The 18,209-nt window shown below is 52.6% G+C and overlaps 6 protein-coding genes across 6 annotated transcripts; 2 read left to right on the top strand and 4 right to left on the bottom strand.

Annotated features, from left to right (window-relative positions):
- Positions 1-200: 200 nt before the first annotated feature.
- On the bottom strand, positions 201-1,875 carry A1O3_07340 (taurine dioxygenase; the record flags this gene model as incomplete). Its single annotated transcript, XM_007737450.1, has 6 exons — positions 201-286; positions 368-582; positions 710-1,042; positions 1,171-1,464; positions 1,644-1,679; positions 1,736-1,875. The coding sequence occupies 6 exons, from the start codon at positions 1,873-1,875 to the stop codon at positions 201-203; spliced, it is 1,104 nt and encodes a 367-aa protein (XP_007735640.1).
- Positions 1,876-3,840: 1,965 nt separating this feature from the next.
- On the bottom strand, positions 3,841-7,247 carry A1O3_07339 (uncharacterized protein; the record flags this gene model as incomplete). The annotated part of the gene is made up of 2 exons (XM_007737449.1): positions 3,841-7,164; positions 7,191-7,247. 2 exons carry the CDS (start codon positions 7,245-7,247, stop codon positions 3,841-3,843), a joined length of 3,381 nt encoding a protein of 1,126 aa, XP_007735639.1.
- Positions 7,248-7,878: 631 nt separating this feature from the next.
- Positions 7,879-10,118, bottom strand: A1O3_07338 (uncharacterized protein; the record flags this gene model as incomplete). Its single annotated transcript, XM_007737448.1, has 2 exons — positions 7,879-9,947; positions 9,995-10,118. The coding sequence occupies 2 exons, from the start codon at positions 10,116-10,118 to the stop codon at positions 7,879-7,881; spliced, it is 2,193 nt and encodes a 730-aa protein (XP_007735638.1).
- Positions 10,119-10,672: 554 nt separating this feature from the next.
- A1O3_07337 (ADP-ribosylation factor-like protein 1) lies at positions 10,673-11,402 on the top strand (the record flags this gene model as incomplete). The annotated part of the gene is made up of 5 exons (XM_007737447.1): positions 10,673-10,750; positions 10,806-10,844; positions 10,892-10,938; positions 10,988-11,216; positions 11,268-11,402. The coding sequence occupies 5 exons, from the start codon at positions 10,673-10,675 to the stop codon at positions 11,400-11,402; spliced, it is 528 nt and encodes a 175-aa protein (XP_007735637.1).
- A 1,101-nt stretch (positions 11,403-12,503) lies between these two features.
- Positions 12,504-14,744, top strand: A1O3_07336 (thimet oligopeptidase; the record flags this gene model as incomplete). Its single annotated transcript, XM_007737446.1, has 2 exons — positions 12,504-14,433; positions 14,503-14,744. 2 exons carry the CDS (start codon positions 12,504-12,506, stop codon positions 14,742-14,744), a joined length of 2,172 nt encoding a protein of 723 aa, XP_007735636.1.
- A 1,693-nt stretch (positions 14,745-16,437) lies between these two features.
- On the bottom strand, positions 16,438-17,439 carry A1O3_07335 (uncharacterized protein; the record flags this gene model as incomplete). The annotated part of the gene is made up of 1 exon (XM_007737445.1): positions 16,438-17,439. The coding sequence occupies one exon, from the start codon at positions 17,437-17,439 to the stop codon at positions 16,438-16,440; it is 1,002 nt and encodes a 333-aa protein (XP_007735635.1).
- Positions 17,440-18,209: the final 770 nt, after the last annotated feature.

Genomic DNA, 18,209 nt, shown 5'->3' with positions numbered 1-18,209 from the left:
ATACGCCTTTCTTCTTGCAGTTTTATGGATTTATATGCTACTGAGGAGATGTAGGTCGGTCTAGTTTTCGAAGCCGTCCGGCCAGCAATCGAGCGGCATGCGGCATTCAACACATGGCCCGCCGCAGCGTTCTAATTGTACGCGATCCCAACGGCTTTTTTGATAGATGTCATGCCTGAGGAGCGACTTCAACTTCAACTTCACTCGGTGGGACGCTCGGCCTGTGGAGTGATGCGGGCAATGTGTCGTCGCTGGCCATCCTCCCAGTCGATGGTGGCAGAGTGCGCTAAGTGCGAGTCAGCCGAGGAACGGTCGACGGTCGCATATCATATCGAACGGATGTGGAAAGACTAAAACTAAGACTCACCTGTCACGCGGTTGTCCCAAACGACGACGGTGTTGGGCTTCCATCTAACTCTGGCTTGCAGGTCTTGACTCAAGGCGATGTGGTCGTACAAAAACTTGAGGAGATAGTCGCTCTCCTCTTGTTTAAAGCCGACAATGTAGCGGGTGAACTGGGGGTTGACGAACAGAGCCTTTTCCCCCGTGGCTGGGTGAGTTCTCACGATAGGATGGATGGAGCTGCGGGGGTTCCAAGTCAGCCGGCGGCGCTCCTTGACCAGAATGACACTCAATACGGGGAGGGGAGTCCCCAAAAGACACTCAACACGGGGAGGGGAGTCCCTAGAAAGACTTGCAAGTCACTTACGAGACGGGGTTTCGCCGCACAGTGCTGCCCCTGTTAATGGCGCTCGTGGCTTGTTCGTATCCCGAATGGACGGCCTGGAGACCGGCGAGACGCTCGCGGAAAGCGGGAGACAGTCGTTCATATGCCTTTGCCTGGTTGACGAAGAGAGTGTCGCCGCCAGCGGAGGGCACGTCGAGCGCATACAGGAACGTCGTCCCCGGCGGCTGGTTCTCATAGGTGACGTCGCTGTGCCAGGCGATCGAGTTGGTTCGGCTGTCGAGGAAGTCTAAGAACGAGTGGTCGTCGGCCCCGCGGTGCACCAGGTGGACTTCGGGATATGCGGCGGGAGCGCCACTGGACCGCGTCAGTACCAGATCCATACAGCCCCGAGGTATGATTTGAAGTGGGAGAACCCCGAGGTTTGATTTGAAGTGGGAATCAGGAGAAGGGAGAAGTGGTTGATGGGCTGGGCTGGGCTTTACCTGGTCGGGTGGATGTGCAGACGGCCAAAGTATCGGCCAAACTCCAGCGCCTTTTCGATGGGAAGGGAGGCGAAGTCCTGGTCTCGGAAGGCAACCACCTTTCTCTGGGCCACCAACAGAGCCAGCTCGTCTTTGCCCTTGTTGTCCAACTGTGACAGCTGGACGCCCGTCACTTCGGCCCCGATGGACGCGGTGATGTTTTCCAGGTGGCTTCCCTCCTTCAACAGGTTGGGGAAGGACGGGTCGGCATCTTTTCCGTGTTCATAATGCTCGAACGGCTCGAGAGGAGGGTATCTGGATAGGGGGGTGGGTGTCAGTTTCTCTCTCTCTGTGGGTGTGTGTGTCTGTTCTTTCTCTGTGTGTATCTGTGTGTGCCTTTGCCTGTCTCCTTTTGTCTCCCTCCCTCCCTCCCTCCCTCTCTCTCTCTCTCTCTCACACACACACAGACGGGAAGGATATTATTGGTAGCTTACTTTTCTCCTTTCTCATTGTCCCACACCGGCAGATAACTGTAGACAGACGGTCAACACGAGCGGCAAGTCGAGTCTCTTGATCAGATACTCACTGAGGATATGTCGCTGCGGCGAAATTGGCCGTACCCTTCAGCTCGTTTTCCTTGTCAAATTGGCCGGGGGCCAGTTCCTTGTAGGCGCCAACGCCGCCCTTGGGCTGCGCGGGGGTTTGTGTAGAGGAAGCGGTCGCCATGGTTTGGGTTGGTTTGGTTTGGTTTGGTGGTCGGAAATCTCCTAAACCTCTAGGGAGGGACGGAATGGGGAAACGAGGATGACTGTGGCTCGTTATATACAACCAGTCCGAGTCCCAGGCCCAGTCTCAGGCCCAGGCTTCAAATATAGTGGAAGAGGAAATTCGGCACCGCAGTGGGCTTCGACATGAATGGGGTCCTAAGGGTCCCGAATGTCGAATCCCGATTGCACAGGGCATGTCGATTGTCGAGTGGTTCGTGGTTCGTGGTTTGTGGTTCGTGGTCTGCGGTTTCGCCAGTTTGGCCGTTTCTCGCATCACATCATATCAGTCCAAGTCGGCGCACAACCCCGCAACCCGCAAGCAGTGATATGATGAGCAATGCGCCATCGGCCGGATTGGTTGGCGGGCAGGCTTGGGCAGGCGTCTAAGCCATTCGCGACGGGCATAGCGCACGCCTTCGGGAGGCGAATTGCGTGATCTGCCCTAAAACATGATTAGAACATGCGTGTATCCATACTCTGTACCCGTACTGACAAGCAAAAGGGCGTCCGCGTCCGCATTCTAGAGAGACATCCAGTATCCGACGTCCCTACACAGAATAGAGTAAATCCTGGCGGGCTTGGGCGTGGGCGCAGGTGGAACTGCGGGATAAACAACCTCTCGCTGAATCTCGCGCCATACATAGCCTCGTCTCATCATTCAGATCCAGTTCTTGCTCAGTGCACACGAGTACAGGCTGACGTTCAGACATCACACATCACACATCACACAACCAGCCACTGCATCGGGCATTCGCATGGCTGGCGGGATTTGGGATTTGCTTCTTCTTGAACCCTGCAGAGTCAGACTCCAGACTTCAGACCAAGCAGTCGGTCGGACCAAGCACGCAATAAATGACAATGCAATGCAGACGTCGTGGACTGGACTACATCACATTCACGTCACGACGGTAGGCTTTAGTACACAGACACAGACACAGACACACGTACAATATACACATAGGTCACTAGGTAATGGTACGTCTTCTGACCTGACCGATATCGCAACAACCGCAACCGCAATCGAGTCTCTCAAGCGAATCCAGTCACTCACTACCTTATACAGCTACCCCGTTAAGTACTAATACTAGTATCTTCACCCGCCCATCGATCGGGTCGACATCGACAGCGACTTCAACTGCAACATCTTGATCACTAATCTCCGTACTGAACAGGACATGTAGGGCCCGGCTATCGTCGTACCGGACCCGAACCCGAACTCGTCGGCAAGCAAGAGAAAGAAAGAGAGGGGGGGTGTGGGGGAGGAGGGAGAGGGAGAGAGAGGGAGAGAGAGAGAGAGAGAGAGAGCTAAACGCTGACCTCAAACGAGCTGGAGATGGCGTGCCTGGCAGTGGCAGTGGCAGTGTCCATCTCCACCATTACCGCCGAGGATATGGCCGGGTCTCAACACCTCCGGAGAGGAATTCTACTCTGTACAGTACAGTGTACGGAGTATGTACGTGCCTATGGAGGGTGCGGTGCGAGCTCACATACCTACGAAGACCGGCACTGTTTGCGCTGGGGATTCCGTCTCCCAACTTGAATCAATAATGATGGGATCCGGTGGAAGAGAGGGAGTAGTGGCTGGTGCATAAGACAGTGAGAAGTGAGAAGTGAGAAGTGAGATCGGACCTAATAGACCTCCATAGTCCGAATCTGCACCTAAGTCTACTTCATTCGCTATATATATACCTATATGTATGTATGTATGTATGTATGTATGTATGTATGTATGTATGTATGTATGTATGTACCTTATGTATACACCACAATACACGCCCGTCGTCGGTCCACGATACAGTCGCTCACTGGCGCTGTATATTGTATATTATACACTGTTCTCACAGATGATCTATCTTCTATATCCTACATAGACTCTCCACTTCATATATCGATCCTCGACCTCAGTTGCCGTCTGAATTCTGATTTATGCCGCCGCCTCACTTTTGCCCGCTTCTGGTTCATTGTCATAGTTTGTCTCATCGACGTGCATGCCGTGCAGCTCCGGCTGTGCATCGCGATCCTGGCCTCCCGGTCCCGAAGGCCTCGTTGGTTCTTCCGCCTCGTCTTCCACGGGTTCGTTGGCCTTGGCTTGATTCATCTCCTCGACGCGCTTGGCTTCGGCCTCGGCTTCGGCCTCGATGTTTTCTGCTCGTCTTCTCTCGCGGAAAGACCTCCAGTACGCGTCGTCCTCATTGAGCATTTTCACTACCGAGTCGACCACAACCCTTTGAAGCTCGGCGTTGAGGAGCCCTCGACCAGATGACGGGACCTTGATCGAGCCTCGAGCACTTTTCTCCCCGGACAGGTCGAGCAAGCCGAGGTCCTCCCATGCCAGGCCTACAAATCGATCGACCGTCTTTCTCAGTTCCATCAAGATCCGTGCACTCTGCTCAGCTACCACCGGTGGTGTGCCTTCTTCGGCGTTGAGCTTGAGCCTGAGCCAGTCGTTGATCATCACTATTTGAGGACTCGACAGCGTGACATTGCGGCTGAACAAAACGGACATCAGTGGCGTCACCATCGAGGTCTGCTCAAGCCAGATGCCCTTGGGACTTGACTCGGGAGTATCATGCTTCCATGAATACGCGACCAGCCGGCCTCCGGATCGGTATTTTCGGGCGAACCTGGCCGATTTCTTCGTCGCCTTCTCGTTCACGCTGTCTCGCGAAATCAGACCCGTGGCGGTCGGGTCATCCAGACTCCAGAGTTTCTTCAGTGGTCCTTTCTCCCGCCATGCGGCTAGCTCGGGAGTAATAGTATTCACGGCGAGAGCTTTCACCAGCACCATATTGTTGCGATTCGAGTTCATCGAAGCCGGCAGGATCTCAAACACACTCCGTCCTGCTTCAGCACCGGGCAAAAAGCCAACATCTGACAAGATCTGATGGATGGCGACGCTTGCGACCATCATGTCCAGATATACGTGATGCCTGATCAGCCTTCTGTCACGTAGGTCTTTCATTTGGTCGGCGTCACCAGCTCGGTAGGCGGTGTGGTAATCTCTGAAAGCTTCGACTATCGACACAAGATCACTTTCATAGTCTGATGTGTGCTGCTGCTTCATCACCGAAAGCTGCCTCGCCGTGAATTCTGGGTGTGAAATCAGTGAGTCGGTAGAGCTGTGGTAAGCAAGAATTAGCATCGGCTCGAGACACCCGAAAAGGGCTCCCAGCAAAATGCCTTTGGCCGCTGCTGGGTGTAAAGCAAAGCGAGCCAGTAGCCGGCCTAGACTGGTGACTTCCTCGCTTTCAGTCAAGGCATGCAAACTCTTCAAATCCTTGAGCGCACTCTCGATGGCCTGTGGAGGAGGTGGCTCTATGGTTTCGCGCAGGAATTCCCGGACGTCGACTCGCTGTGGGTAAGCCTTCAACTGCAGGACGACAGTCACCAGGTCAGCTACTGCGATTTCGGGACGGCGCATCGCGATAAATGAGTCGTGCCGTTCTTTCGTGAAGAGGGCATAGTAGTGGCCGTCTCGGACACGCCCCGCGCGGCCTCGTCTTTGAATCAGGCTGGTCTTGCTGATCCACTCGTAAGGCAAGCTTCTCAGGCGTGTGAGCGGATCAAAGGTGTTGCTCCGGAGCAGACCGCTGTCCACAACGTAAACCACTTCTGGCAGCGTCACTGATGTCTCAGCGATGTTGGTAGTCAGAATAATCCGTCGGCACCCTGGGGCTACCGGTTTAAAGACCTCGTCGTTAGAATCGCGCAAATTAGAATGAAGCTTGAAGAGCTTGAATCTGTTCGTGTTGGTAAAGTTCACACCAAGTGGTCTTAAATCGATCAGAAGATTGAAGATTTCGTCGATGTCTGCCCTTCCAGGCAGGAACACCAATATATCGCCTCCCAGTTTACTGTCCGCTAGGTGGGCAATCACAGACGTTGCCAGGCCGATATACCTGCGGTCTCCTGCTTGAACAGTAGAATCCAATGTACCAGTCTCCGCCAGCTGGCTGCTTAGACCACTGCTGTCGGGCCGAAGGCCTACAGATTGCTTGGTAGCGAAGCGCATCTCACTCCGAATATATTCTGCACTGGAAATGCCCGAGGCTTTCCCCTGCAAAAGAGCGTGCATGGTGGTGTGTAGCTCCCCGGCTTGCGTGAGCTCTGACAGAATCTCGGGCAGATAGTGTGTTTCAACATGATGTGCAGAGCCTTCAACTTGGAGGCTCTCCGCGAGAAGGGATACCCCAGTATGCGTCGGCTGCCTGAAGTATTCGAGGAACATGGTTGGGTCAATGGTGGCGCTCATTAGAATGATTTTGGGAAATCGTTGGCCCGTAGCCTTCCTGCTTTGCAAAGCTCCTCGAAGAATTGCCAATACCAGATCGATTTGTATATTCCGTTCATGTACTTCGTCAATGATGATGTGTGAATGAGACTGCAAAGTACTCCATTCGTCGGCAATCAAGCGATTTAGAAGAATCCCCGTAGTGCAGTAGGTTATGCTCCCTTGTTGTCGTGAAGGCCACTTGTCATTCCGAATGTGGTAGCCTACAGAGTCTTGCAAGGCCTCACCTCGCTCATAAGCCACCCTTCGAGCGGTGGACGTGGCTGCAAGCCGGCGAGGTTGTGTGCAGAGAATGCTCGTTACCGGTCCAAACCCGTGAGTTACCTGGTCGTCCAGAATTATCTGAGGAATCTGAGTCGTCTTGCCGGAACCCGTCTTGGACAAGATAATGGTCACGTCACAGTCCTTGATAAGTTCCAATATTTTCGGCCGTGTCGTGTCAGACATCAAAGGCAACTTGTGTCTCGCAGCGAGTATCTTTTGCATCCGGGCCTTCTGTCGGCCCTTCTCCAGAGCCAACTTCATCTTCGCAGCGAGAGCTTGATTGCTTCGCAATATGTCTCTCACCCATCCACGACTAGATTCCGCAGCATATGGGGTCGATACGACCTCATCATCTGTGAGCCCATACTGTCGAGCTAGCTTGATCGTTTCAATAGCGTCAAGAAGATTCGATGCTGGAAGGTTGACGTCAAAATATTTGCGCCTTTTGGCAACACAGCTTCCTGGCACGCCACTATCTTCCTCGGGTGCCAGGGCGTCATATGCAGCGCTCTCGGCCTCCTGCTCAGAATGCTCGACATCAACTTGGGAGTTCGCCGCATCTTCTGCATTGCCATTGATTGCAGAGGCTGCCTCCTCACAGCGTTGTGATCTTCCTCCGAGCTCCACATTATGAGACGTCGTGTCCTTCAAATGCAAGAGACGGGCGCTAGAAACAGGTCCTTGTAACTTTGCCTGCCGACATTGACTCAATGCCACACCACTACGTCCAGAAAGTCCGGTGAACTTGAGGCGGGCTCGATGGACACCTCTGACATGGGTAGTTGTACGTGGGAACAGAGGAATTATCCGACAGGCTTCATGAGGGACCGCGGGCCACTGATGGTGCAGGAGTCTCTATGTATCCGACCATTTGTTAGCGACCACGCTGTGGCGACGCAGGGATCCAAATATACTTGTGTGAAAGACCGAACCCGCATGCTGATCGGTAGAGCTAGTCATCTTCGCGACATATGTAGTTGTCTGAGACTAGCAGAAAACCAGGTCGGCTCTAATAATAAACGAGTGACTGTGCCGGGTCAAGCAACGTGCTTGAAACCCAGGTGGTTTCTTTCTCAATGGAATCAGTCTGTCGAGCAGACGCAGTTGGAGATGCACTTTCTGGGGAAATTTGCTGGAACCAATGACAGAAGGGAGATGGAAATATCACGTGACGACAGCCTCGCAGACCACTATCGCGTTTCGGCAAGGCTCTGGCAGGAAAGGACAATGACCATACGTACTACAATGAGAGAGACCTCAAGTTAAGCATGGCACAAATGTGTTCTTTGCATGTGGTGTAGCACCCTTTTGGACGGTATTCCTCAAGATTGGTCTACTTGCCGATCATGCTCTTGTTTCTCAGAACAATCCTCGCTGCAGGGATGGACCACCCCCCTAGGTGCCCCCCTACCATGCCCACATTAGCTTGTGTGCGAGAACTCGCTCTCCCAGTCTCTCATACAAGAAACCGCTGACCCAGCTATCATTTGTCCGACTCATGCGGCCAAACACAGCCCCGCCCTTCCACACTACGACCTGTGGATCAAGCTCCCTCGGTGGACGGCCGATTATGATGTCTTTGCTGTACCCAGGTAGGATACCTTTGAGGTGTTCTTCCAGATGCGACGCCAACCCTGGAATGATGCTTGTGCCACCTGTGATCATGATGCCACCCAGGAGATCGCTCGTCCTCTGCGAGGAATTACGCGCCGCATGTGTTATAGATGCCACCACTGCATTAGGAAGTGGGTAGATTGGCAGCAGATCATCGCGTCTCTCGATGCTGACGGGCTCTTCCTCCTCCTCTTCGACTTTGGGCTTTTCGTCCCGCTGAGGGACGACGTCATTCTCGTCGGGTTGCGGGGTCCCGTCAAGGTTGCGAGCTGGAGAACTCGCGGTTGATGGCTGTGGCGTCGCATCCATTTCTTTGATGTTACTGAATGAAGGGCGGCGAGAGCCATTGAACTGTTCCTCCTTCGCGCCGTTGGTCACGCCGTTGGCAACGCCGTTGGCTTTTGCACCGGGCTTCTTGGTGGAAGTCAACACCTCCTCGGGTGCGATCGAGGTCAGGATCTCTGCTTGGGCAGATGAGCTTGGGTCGTTCGGCTTGCCATCGTAGATGTCGTAAGATTTGTCGACCAGCTTGCGGCGACCGTCCAATTTACCAGTGTCGTCGAAGATGTGAGGCTTGAACAATCCCATAGGAGCAAGGATCACCTCGTCGTAGATCTTGAATGTGTACTTTCTGGTGTCCTGATCGGGAGCTCGAAGGTGGAAATCATAGAGCTGGACAGAAATATCGGCCTCGTTCATGGTGCAGAACTTTTGCTTCAGTTCTTCGACCAGTTGGAAATCATACCGTCGATTTAGGTTGATCTCTGAATATGGGAAGTGATTGTAGATGACCATTTTGACAAATGCTTCAGTGATGTCCTTCCCCCCGTACTTCAGATTGACCCGTGAATTGTCTATGACCATCCCGTCCTCGACGCAAGATATCGATGTCTTTTGAGCGCCGATGTCAACGATGCAGCAGGTGGTGAAACCTGCTCCGAAGGAAGCCGCCAGGCTTTCTTGGATGAAACAGACTCGTGCGAAGCCGAACTCTGTTATCGCCATGTCCAGGAGACTCGAAACATAGGTCCTTTCATAATAGTCCGGGATGACAAGGACACAGCTGTATTGATTCCAGTCGGTGCGCGTACGGATTTTGAGTTCGAGTTGGGTTTTGATAGCATCTTCAACGATGATGCGTATATCCTCCCACAATAGGCGCTTCGACTTGTAGTCGCGCTCGTTGATCAATCCTAAACGAATGGGCCAGAATAATTTGTAACGAGGCGTGGACTGATCAGGAATGCGAAGAGCGGCTTTGCCGGTGATGTACTCGGGGGCGTCCTTTTCCCCGTCTGTCGTGTCTGTCCATTCGATTCGCATAGTATCGTTGTGTTCTGTGATTGTCTCATAGGTGCTCCTCCGATTATAACTGGTGACCATATCCCTGGACTGCGGCAGCACCTTTCTCTTGTTCATTCTCATCCTCACTTTCAGATCATGGGACATGGCGGCGAATTTTTGGGCAAAGTCTTCGCCAAAACGCTTCTCCGGTTCTGGCGGCGGCAGTCCATTGTCCAGTTTGGCTCGTTTTGGAGCTGGCTCTCCGTCTCCTTCTTCGCTTTCCGACCTAGGTGCGCGACGTGCGATGACCATGGGGACTGTCTTTGGAAGCGCATCGTTGGCGAGTCCGACTCTCAGATTCTGCGATCCGATATGAATAACAATAGTTTTAGCACCGCTAGACGCTTCATCTTCAGCCTGTTCCTCTCCTTCTTCCATTTCAATGTCACCATCTGGGCCGACAGCCTTGCCCTGTGCCAGTGCTCTATCCCTGTCCTTGGCTTCTTTGATCATTCTGATGCGAGCTTCCTCCTGCTGCGATCGAAATGCCAGGATCTGCTCGTCTCTTTTGAGATATTCTAGGGGTCTGTTAGCGCAATACCTGGGCTTGACCTTTGTGTCGCACCTGTGTAATAGTTCTTCTGGTTTATAGCCGTGATTTGAGGCCAGGATGTGAGCTCCATGTTGTTATCAGTTCTCTCCAGCCCCTCCTCTCTGAGGAGAGCCTTTCCGCTCTTTTTCCCAACCATTGTGTTGCTATTGTCGGCTTCGAAATATTTATAGGTCAGGATCTAGAGGACGGATTCGCGCACGAGCTGCGATGGAGGGTCGTGTATCGTTGTGTCATCCCAGGCGTGGCGTGAAAGGGCGATGTTAGGTAGGAGGGCCCAACTTTGACAATATTTCTTAGTGATAATACCGAGCTTTGCGTGTACTGGTGAATTACCTATACAGTCGAAGACACCTGGGCGACAATGCCCATCCTCACTTGCGGAACGCGACACAAACTTTACTAAAGCAGCGAGAGTGCCAGTGCACCCACGTGACCCTTCTGTTTCTCAAGGCTCCGGCGGCATCGGGCCATAATAAACACTCTGCCTTCTTCATATTTGTCGACTTGTTGAACTTTGCACTGTTGTATTCGGGGGACTCGGCTCAGCTCAAGAGCGAACAGTGCTTCTAGAAACCAACCGTCCCATTAGACGATCAGAAGGCAGAAGTCGTCACTAGTTGGCGGCATGATTTGCTGATCGCTTTTTTTCATTTCTTCTGACCTGCTGCTTGTCGACCTTGCTCAGCCATAATGGGAGGCACCGTCTCTAAATATTTCTCCAAGTTAATTTGGGGCAAGAAAGATATTCGAATATTGATCCTGGGCCTTGTACGTTGCTCTCAATCTCTCCTGTCAACCATGGGAGACTGACCGATGCACCCAGGATAATGCTGGCAAAACAACACTCTTGTACAGATTGAAGGTAGGCCATTTTCCACAACAGCCGTACATACTTTCTCATCAAATCAGATTGGTGAAGTGGTGACAACGATACCAACAATCGGATTCAACGTCGAGTCAGTTTTCCCGACCCTTGGCCCGGGCACAACTAATGAAGCTACTAAGATCTGTACAATATGGGAATCTAAACTTGGACGTCTGGGATCTCGGTGGGCAGACGTCTATACGACCATACTGGCGGTCATACTATGCCAACACAGCAGCTGTCATTTTCGTCATCGACTCCACGGATATCGAAAGACTAGAGATTGCTGCCGATGAATTGAGGTCTATGTTAAACGAGGACGAGTTGAAAGACGCAGCTTTGTTAGTCTTTGCCAATAAGCAGGATCAGGTAAGGCCCATCAGACTATCTCTACAGTGGTGATTGGCTGATGGTGAATAGCCAGGAGCACAAGGCGCAGGCGAGATCTCCGAGGCATTGAAACTGGGCGAGCTGAGAGATCGAAATTGGAGCATCGTTGCTTGCTCGGTGATTGATGGCAAAGGTATCAATGAGGGCATGGACTGGCTTTCGTGAGTCTACCAACAGGAACAAGTGGGCGCCAATTGCTGACGAGGAAAAGACAAACGGTTCAATCAGAATCATGAGGCCACTATGAGAAATACCCATTCATTCACGGCGCCATATGTCAAGGCAGTCTCTGATTAGCTCCTGATCCGGCCTGGTGGCCGCTTTTTGGGAAGTATAGGCATTTGGCGATCTCACCAAGCCAACTGAGCCATTCCGCGACGCAACGCCCACGCTGGTCGAGTGCTTCGTCTATCAGGCATCGTCAAGCACGATGTGGGCACATCTTGGATGACCAAGACGGACTGTGCAAGAAGACGAGGGGGGAGTGATTGGGATAAAGAACCTTTGGCCGACCTGGCTGGTTCCGAGGACCACCGAGAGCGTGGGAGCTGTCTGGTTGAGGCCGCCACATTTATATGGTCCAGCAATGCTGTAGAAGGGAGGCCGGTGGATTCTGCAGGGCGGCTTTGTTCCTTCCAGGCCGCAGCTCGAGACAGGGCTGTAGAGAGTATAGTATGGTGTGGCCACTGAGATGATCTGCAAATGGTAGTTTATGATGCGCAGTCTCTTCCTTCCGGCGCATCTCATCTTCAGGGCATGAGGATCAGGTGGTTCGAGCGTAGAGACTTGAAGAATCGTAGACGGGCGTGGATGAGGCGGAGTGAGTGAGTGATTGAGAGAGAGTGTGTGTACATATGTGTGTGGATGCATTGACCGAAACGCTCGCCAAACAGATGAAGCGGAAGCTCGTTCGGGTTGCAAACACTCCACGTTCGCACTCGAAACACTCCAACGTCCACGTCCTCGTGCTCCGTGACAGGTCTACCATCTTCTTTGCCCGACCAAACCAGGCTCACCAGGCACCATCAGCTGCGCAACTCCCTTCATTCATGCCTTAAAGTCATACCTGTCATTGCTGTCATCCTGGCTCGCCCAAAGTCCGTCCTCCTCCTCCTCTCCTCCGTCGCCCTCTTCTCCGTCGTGTGCCTCGTCATTCTGGCTCCGTTTCGTGCTTCTAGCCGGCTAGGCTCGCTCTTGACCCAAATCCGACCTGTGAAGCCGGCGGCCTCCTCCATCAGCCCCTTCAGACCGGTGACTACTTCGAGCATGGCGCCGGGAAAGTTTCGCAAGCCACCACAGGCACCCCCGAGCTTCACCGCGACCCCCGACTCCGTGGTCGAAGATACCAAGAAGTTACTGGCCAGTTCGAAAAAGGTCACGGATGATATCGTCGCGTCCATCCAAGCGAAGGATGCCAGCTTCCACAACGTGCTGCTGCCCTTGGCCTACGATGAAAACCAGCAGTCGCTAAAGACACATATCCTGGGCTTTTACCAATCCGTGTCTACAGACCAAACATTGCGCGATGCCTCAACCGAAGCCGAAAAACTCATGGACGATTTCAGCATCGAGGCCGCCATGCGGGAGGATGTTTTCGAACTGGTCGATGCCGCGCTGAAGAGAGGAGACAAGCTGGACCCCGAATCGCAGAGACTACTCGAAAAGGAACACAAGAGCTACGTGCGAAACGGGTTGAATATCCCTGCAGGGCCTAAACGAGACCGATTCAAGGAAATCAAGAAGAGACTCAGTCAACTGAGCATCGCCTTTTCCAAGAGCCTGAACGAAGAGAAGGGCGGCCTGTGGTTTACCGCGGAAGAACTGGCTGGCGTCCCCGAAGATGTCGTCTCTCTGTTGAAGAAGGAAGGTGACAAATACTGGTTGACATTCAAGTATCCTGACCTTTTCCCAACCCTCAAATACGCCACCAATAGTGCTACTCGACAAAAGGTCTTTGTCGCCAACGAGAACAAGATCAACCAAAATGTCCCACTTTTCAGGGAAGCCATTCTCTTGCGAGATGAGGCTGCTCGCTTACTGGGTTACCCGAACCACGCTGCCTTCCGGATTGAAGACAAGATGGCCAAGACACCGAAAACCGTGGACGACTTTTTGGGCGACTTACGCAACAGATTGAGCCAGGGTGGCCTGGACGAGATCGAGACGCTGAAAGCCTTGAAAAAGGCAGACTTGGAATCTAGAGGAGAGCAATTTGACGGTCGTTACTACCTGTGGGACCATCGTTTCTACGATCGGATGATGGAAGAAAAGGACTACCAGCTCGATCAGCAGTTGATCTCCGAGTACTTCCCTCTGCAGACGACGATCCAAGGCATGCTTGAGATCTTTGAGCAATTGTTTGGGTTAGTGTTTGTCGAGATCGTGGGCGAGGACCGTGACACCGTCTCTGCATCCGGAAAGGGTGCGGACATTGTCTGGCACGACGAGGTTCAAGTATTCAGCGTTTGGGACGACGAGGGTGAAGGTAACGGATTCGTGGGCTACCTGTACCTCGACCTTTTCCCGCGAACTGGCAAGTATGGACACGCCGCCAATTTCAACCTCCAACCTGGCTTCATCACGGAGAACGGCACGAGAAGATATCCAGCCACAGCCCTCGTGTGCAACTTTTCCAAGCCCACAGCCAAGAAGCCGAGCTTACTGAAACACGATGAAGTCACCACTCTCTTCCATGAACTTGGTCACGGCATTCACGATCTCGTTTCTCGCACGACATACTCCCGGTTCCACGGCACCAACACCGTCAGGGACTTTGTAGAGGCACCAAGTCAGATGCTAGAGAATTGGTGCTGGACTCCATCTCAGCTGAAAGCATTGAGCAAACACTATTCGACATTGTCGCCCGAATACTACGCTGCATGGAAAGAAGCTTCAGGCGCCAACGCAGGAAGCACCGAGGAGCGCATCCCGGATGATCTCATAGAGAAGTTGATCAAGACCAAGAACCTCAACGGCGCACTGTTCAACCTTCGTCAGTTACATTTTGGCATTTTCGACATGGCCATCCACGAGCCCAAAGACCACGAGAGCCTCGAGGCAATGAAGATTTCCGAGACATACAATTGGCTGAGAAAAGACATCAGCAAGATTGATGGGCCCGAAGTGCTAGGAGAAGGCTATGACTGGGGGAACGGTCAAGCCACCTTTGGTCATTTGATGGGTGGTTACGATGCCGGTAAGTCACGAGCCGATCTTTCTGCCGACGATGTGCAAGGCAAGACTAACTCTTTTTTTTTTCTACCAGGTTACTACGGCTACCTCAGCTCTCAAGTCTATTCGACCGACATGTTCTACTCGGTCTTCAAAAAGAATCCCATGGACCCCAAGGAAGGCCGACGATACCGCCACACGGTGCTCGAAAAGGGGGGGAGCCAGGACGAGATGACGACGCTGATTGATTTCCTCGGCAGGGAGCCTAAGACCGATGCCTTTTACGAGGAACTCGGCCTCACCAAGGGTACACAGTCGGGGGCTACTGCCAGTTAAATGGTGTCCAGCGAGCGGTCCAGCGAATGGAACCCAGCAGACGAGGAGTAGTGTAACAGTCAGTTGACATGGCCTACATCAGTCCAATATGGCGAATGCACAGTACGGAGTACTCAGTATAGTGTCCTCCCTATTGTGAATACTATCCCTTGTGGCGAAGGTTGTTCCTCAGGCCCCCCTGTCGTGGAGGCGGTCAGATATGTACATGCAGAACTCATTTGTATATACAACACTTGAACACCTCAGGTGTCTAGTCGTCCCCGACACCGCCACTCACTCACTCACTATAGGTATGTACACATGTAATAGTCTGTATTTTCTACACATGTGACAGTAGATTTTCTGCCCACACATTCTCATTCACAAGCTTAGTAAGGTAGGCTGCCATACCATAATTCCGTTAAACTTAGACATCCCCAGCCTTGTTCTTTAACCAGAAGGCTAGTCCAGGCGTCCTATACACCAAGGTATATAGCCTGCGCTCCCCCCATGCCCATACCCCTTTGGTAGAGAAGATGGACCATTTCAACTCTTGACAACCTAATTCACTATAATTCACCTTGGACATTTCAACCTCTGACGAATTCACCATAATTCCGAATACCTTGTCAAGATACCATGTATCTATCATTCCGCCATATTTCCCCTTCCCCTCAACAATTAGAAGCAACCTGAAGCTGCCTTGTTTGGACTTAGGTCCGCTGGTGGGCCCGCAACACCTCAGGCGACGGCAAGGAGGCTCTTCTAATCGTGTTCGAAAAACTCTCGTTCGTGTTCGTGTTCGTGTTCGTGTTCGTGGTTGTGGTTTCACTTCCCTCCAAGTCCTGTGGGTGTGGGTGCTTGGAGGAAAAGGTTTTGGGGAACTTGTTCTTGTTGTTGTTCTTGTTCTTGTTCTTGGTTTTGCTTTCGAATCGGGAACGTGTTGTTTATTAGATGAGTAGATCGTTCTATGTGTTGTTGTGTTGTGTTCTGTTGTGGGAATCTACGTGGTCTTGTCAAAGGTTGAAATATTCCATATCCTCTATCAAAGGGTCGCAGAGGGAGCGCATGCTATATAAGGTAGTGTAGTATAGCCTAAACCGGCCTTCTGGTTAAAGGGCAAGGCTGGGAATGCCAATGTTTGACAGTTGTAACGCTCGTTTATGTGGTCGTGTGTTGTGGTCGGTGGTGTATGTATATATATACTAATATACTACTCTACTGCTATATAGAAAACCATAGAGGATACCTATGTACCATACTACCTACCTACCTACCTACAAACCTACCCAGGACTATGTACTGCATATACAGTATGAATGAATACTCGGTCCACGTATCGATTCCTCTCGGCAAACATCTCTCCTAGACTGGAGAATCTGAATCAACAGGCGATGCTGAATCGATGGTCTGCACTTAGGTAAGGATAGACCATGTATGTATGTATCTCTTAGAGATTCTAATTCAGGGGACGAGACAGTGCTGGCTAGATGCAGTGGTAACATGGAGAGATCAGATCAAGGGATTAAGATAGGAGTAGGGGACCTGCAGTATTTGTCTTATAATAAAGTACGTATACTATCGGTGTAACATAACTTCTCTCTCCACGTTCGTGGCCCTCACGGCCGAGCGTCGTCATCATGTTCTTAGAGTTCCTCAACATGTCTCATGGTTGCTCAACGCAGAGTCCCTCAACATGTCTCATGGTTGCTCCTCAGAGTCCCAAGGCCTCCTCGACTCTCTCCCGCTCTCGTTCGAAGAATTCCTTGACCCCGCCCAGGGCGATGCCATAAGCTCGGACTTTGTCCAAATCGACGGTGGTCGGGTTCTGGTTCTGGAAGATCTGAGCGTTATAGAAAGGGTTGTCCTTGGCCGCCTCGGCCTCTTCGGGAGATAGGTGGTCGACACGCACAACCTTGCGGCGGCCTACGGCTTCCGACAGTAGGTCCGCAATCTCGGACATGGTCAGGTGGACGCTAGCGATAGGGACGATCTCGTTGGCGAACTTGAGCCGTGCGAGGTCGGCAGGACTCGAGAAGGTTATGTGTGCCACGAAGCGGCCGATGTCAGCCGGGTCGAGGTATGACAGACGAAGCGAGGGGTTCAGGGCAGTCTGGATGCTGGGCTCGGCCGCTGACAGATTCGGATACATAATGCGCTGGCCCGGCGGGAGGAAGTTCGTGAGAAAGCCGGCCGGCTGGAGAATGGTGTATGTGTAGCCCTCTGGCCGCGGGACGGGCGGGTCCTTGACCAGATCGATGATGGAGGCCTTGCTGACCCAGTACTGTCCCATCCAGGAGTCCAGTGGCAAGTTGTTGAACGTCTTGTACTCGTGCGCCGCCGTGACCGAGGCCAGGATGATGTGCTTGACGCCGGCGGAGAGGGAGGCGGTCAGAATGTTTCGTGCATGTCGGCGTTCGGCCTCCGGGTCCGTGAACGACGGGGTGACGTTGAGAAAGGTAGACGTGCAGGATTCGGCCGCTCGGGAAAGACTGTCCGAGTCCTCGAAGTCGCCTTGGAAGAGCTTGACGGTTTGGGGGTCGAGAGCCAGGAGGGCCTGGGAGGCTTGAGAAGCTTGGTCACGGACAAAGGCGTGAATGGTCACGGTGAATCCTGATCCTATGGATTTGGAGGCTGAAAGGAGTTCCCGGATGACATGGCCGCCTTGAGTGCCAGTTGCACCTGTGACGAGGATGGTTCGATGTTGGGAAGACATTCTGGGTCAACAATTGAGATTTGCTCGGTTAAGAAGTTCCTCCGGGATGGACCCAAGCTGCTTATATATACTTGTTATCCATCCCACTTTCAACTCGTCAACTCGTCCCAAAGTGGTCTGTTCCAAAGCTATCGGCCGAGAAGTTTCCTCCGGGATGGACCCAAGCTGCTTATATATACTTGTTATCTATCCTACTTTCAACTCGTCAACTCGTCCCAAAGTGGTCTGTTCCAAAGCTATCGGCCGAGAGAGAGGGAGAGGGGGGACCCGCCTTTCAGATACAAGACCAAGACCAATCAAAATGGAGAATGGTGCCAGGCCCACGGCTGGCACGAAGGCGGACGACAACGAATTGCTTAGGCTCCAGGGGAAAGGAATGCTAGAGGGCCATCAAGCGAGAGCGCTGTCGCCTCGAAGACCCTCATTGGAAGGTGGTGGTGGAACAGGCCCAGTCTGGAGTCTGCTAGGCAATAGACAGCCCTTCCCGGCCAGAGTAGCACACCGAGGAGCCATTAATCAGCCCAAGGTCAAGGGACAGATGTGGAAGGATTGAGCTGTGAGCGAGTTGCAGTGCGTTCAATCGAAGGACAAATCGGCTACTCACCGTAATCACTAGTAGACACAAGAAGCTAATCACCGGAAAGGGAATAGAAGACCTGCACGGGCTGGTTGTGATGAGGAGGTTTCTGTGGCTTCAGTGGGCTGGTCTTTCGTTTGCTTACCGCCAGGAGCAAGGAGGAATGGTAAACCCGCGTCTCCACTAATCTCCA

The sequence above is a fragment of the Capronia epimyces genome (genome assembly GCF_000585565.1).
Source record: "Capronia epimyces CBS 606.96 chromosome Unknown aczIQ-supercont1.6, whole genome shotgun sequence".
NCBI classification, from domain to species: domain Eukaryota; kingdom Fungi; phylum Ascomycota; class Eurotiomycetes; order Chaetothyriales; family Herpotrichiellaceae; genus Capronia; species Capronia epimyces.
This window is presented reverse-complemented; position numbering and strand designations above follow the sequence as displayed.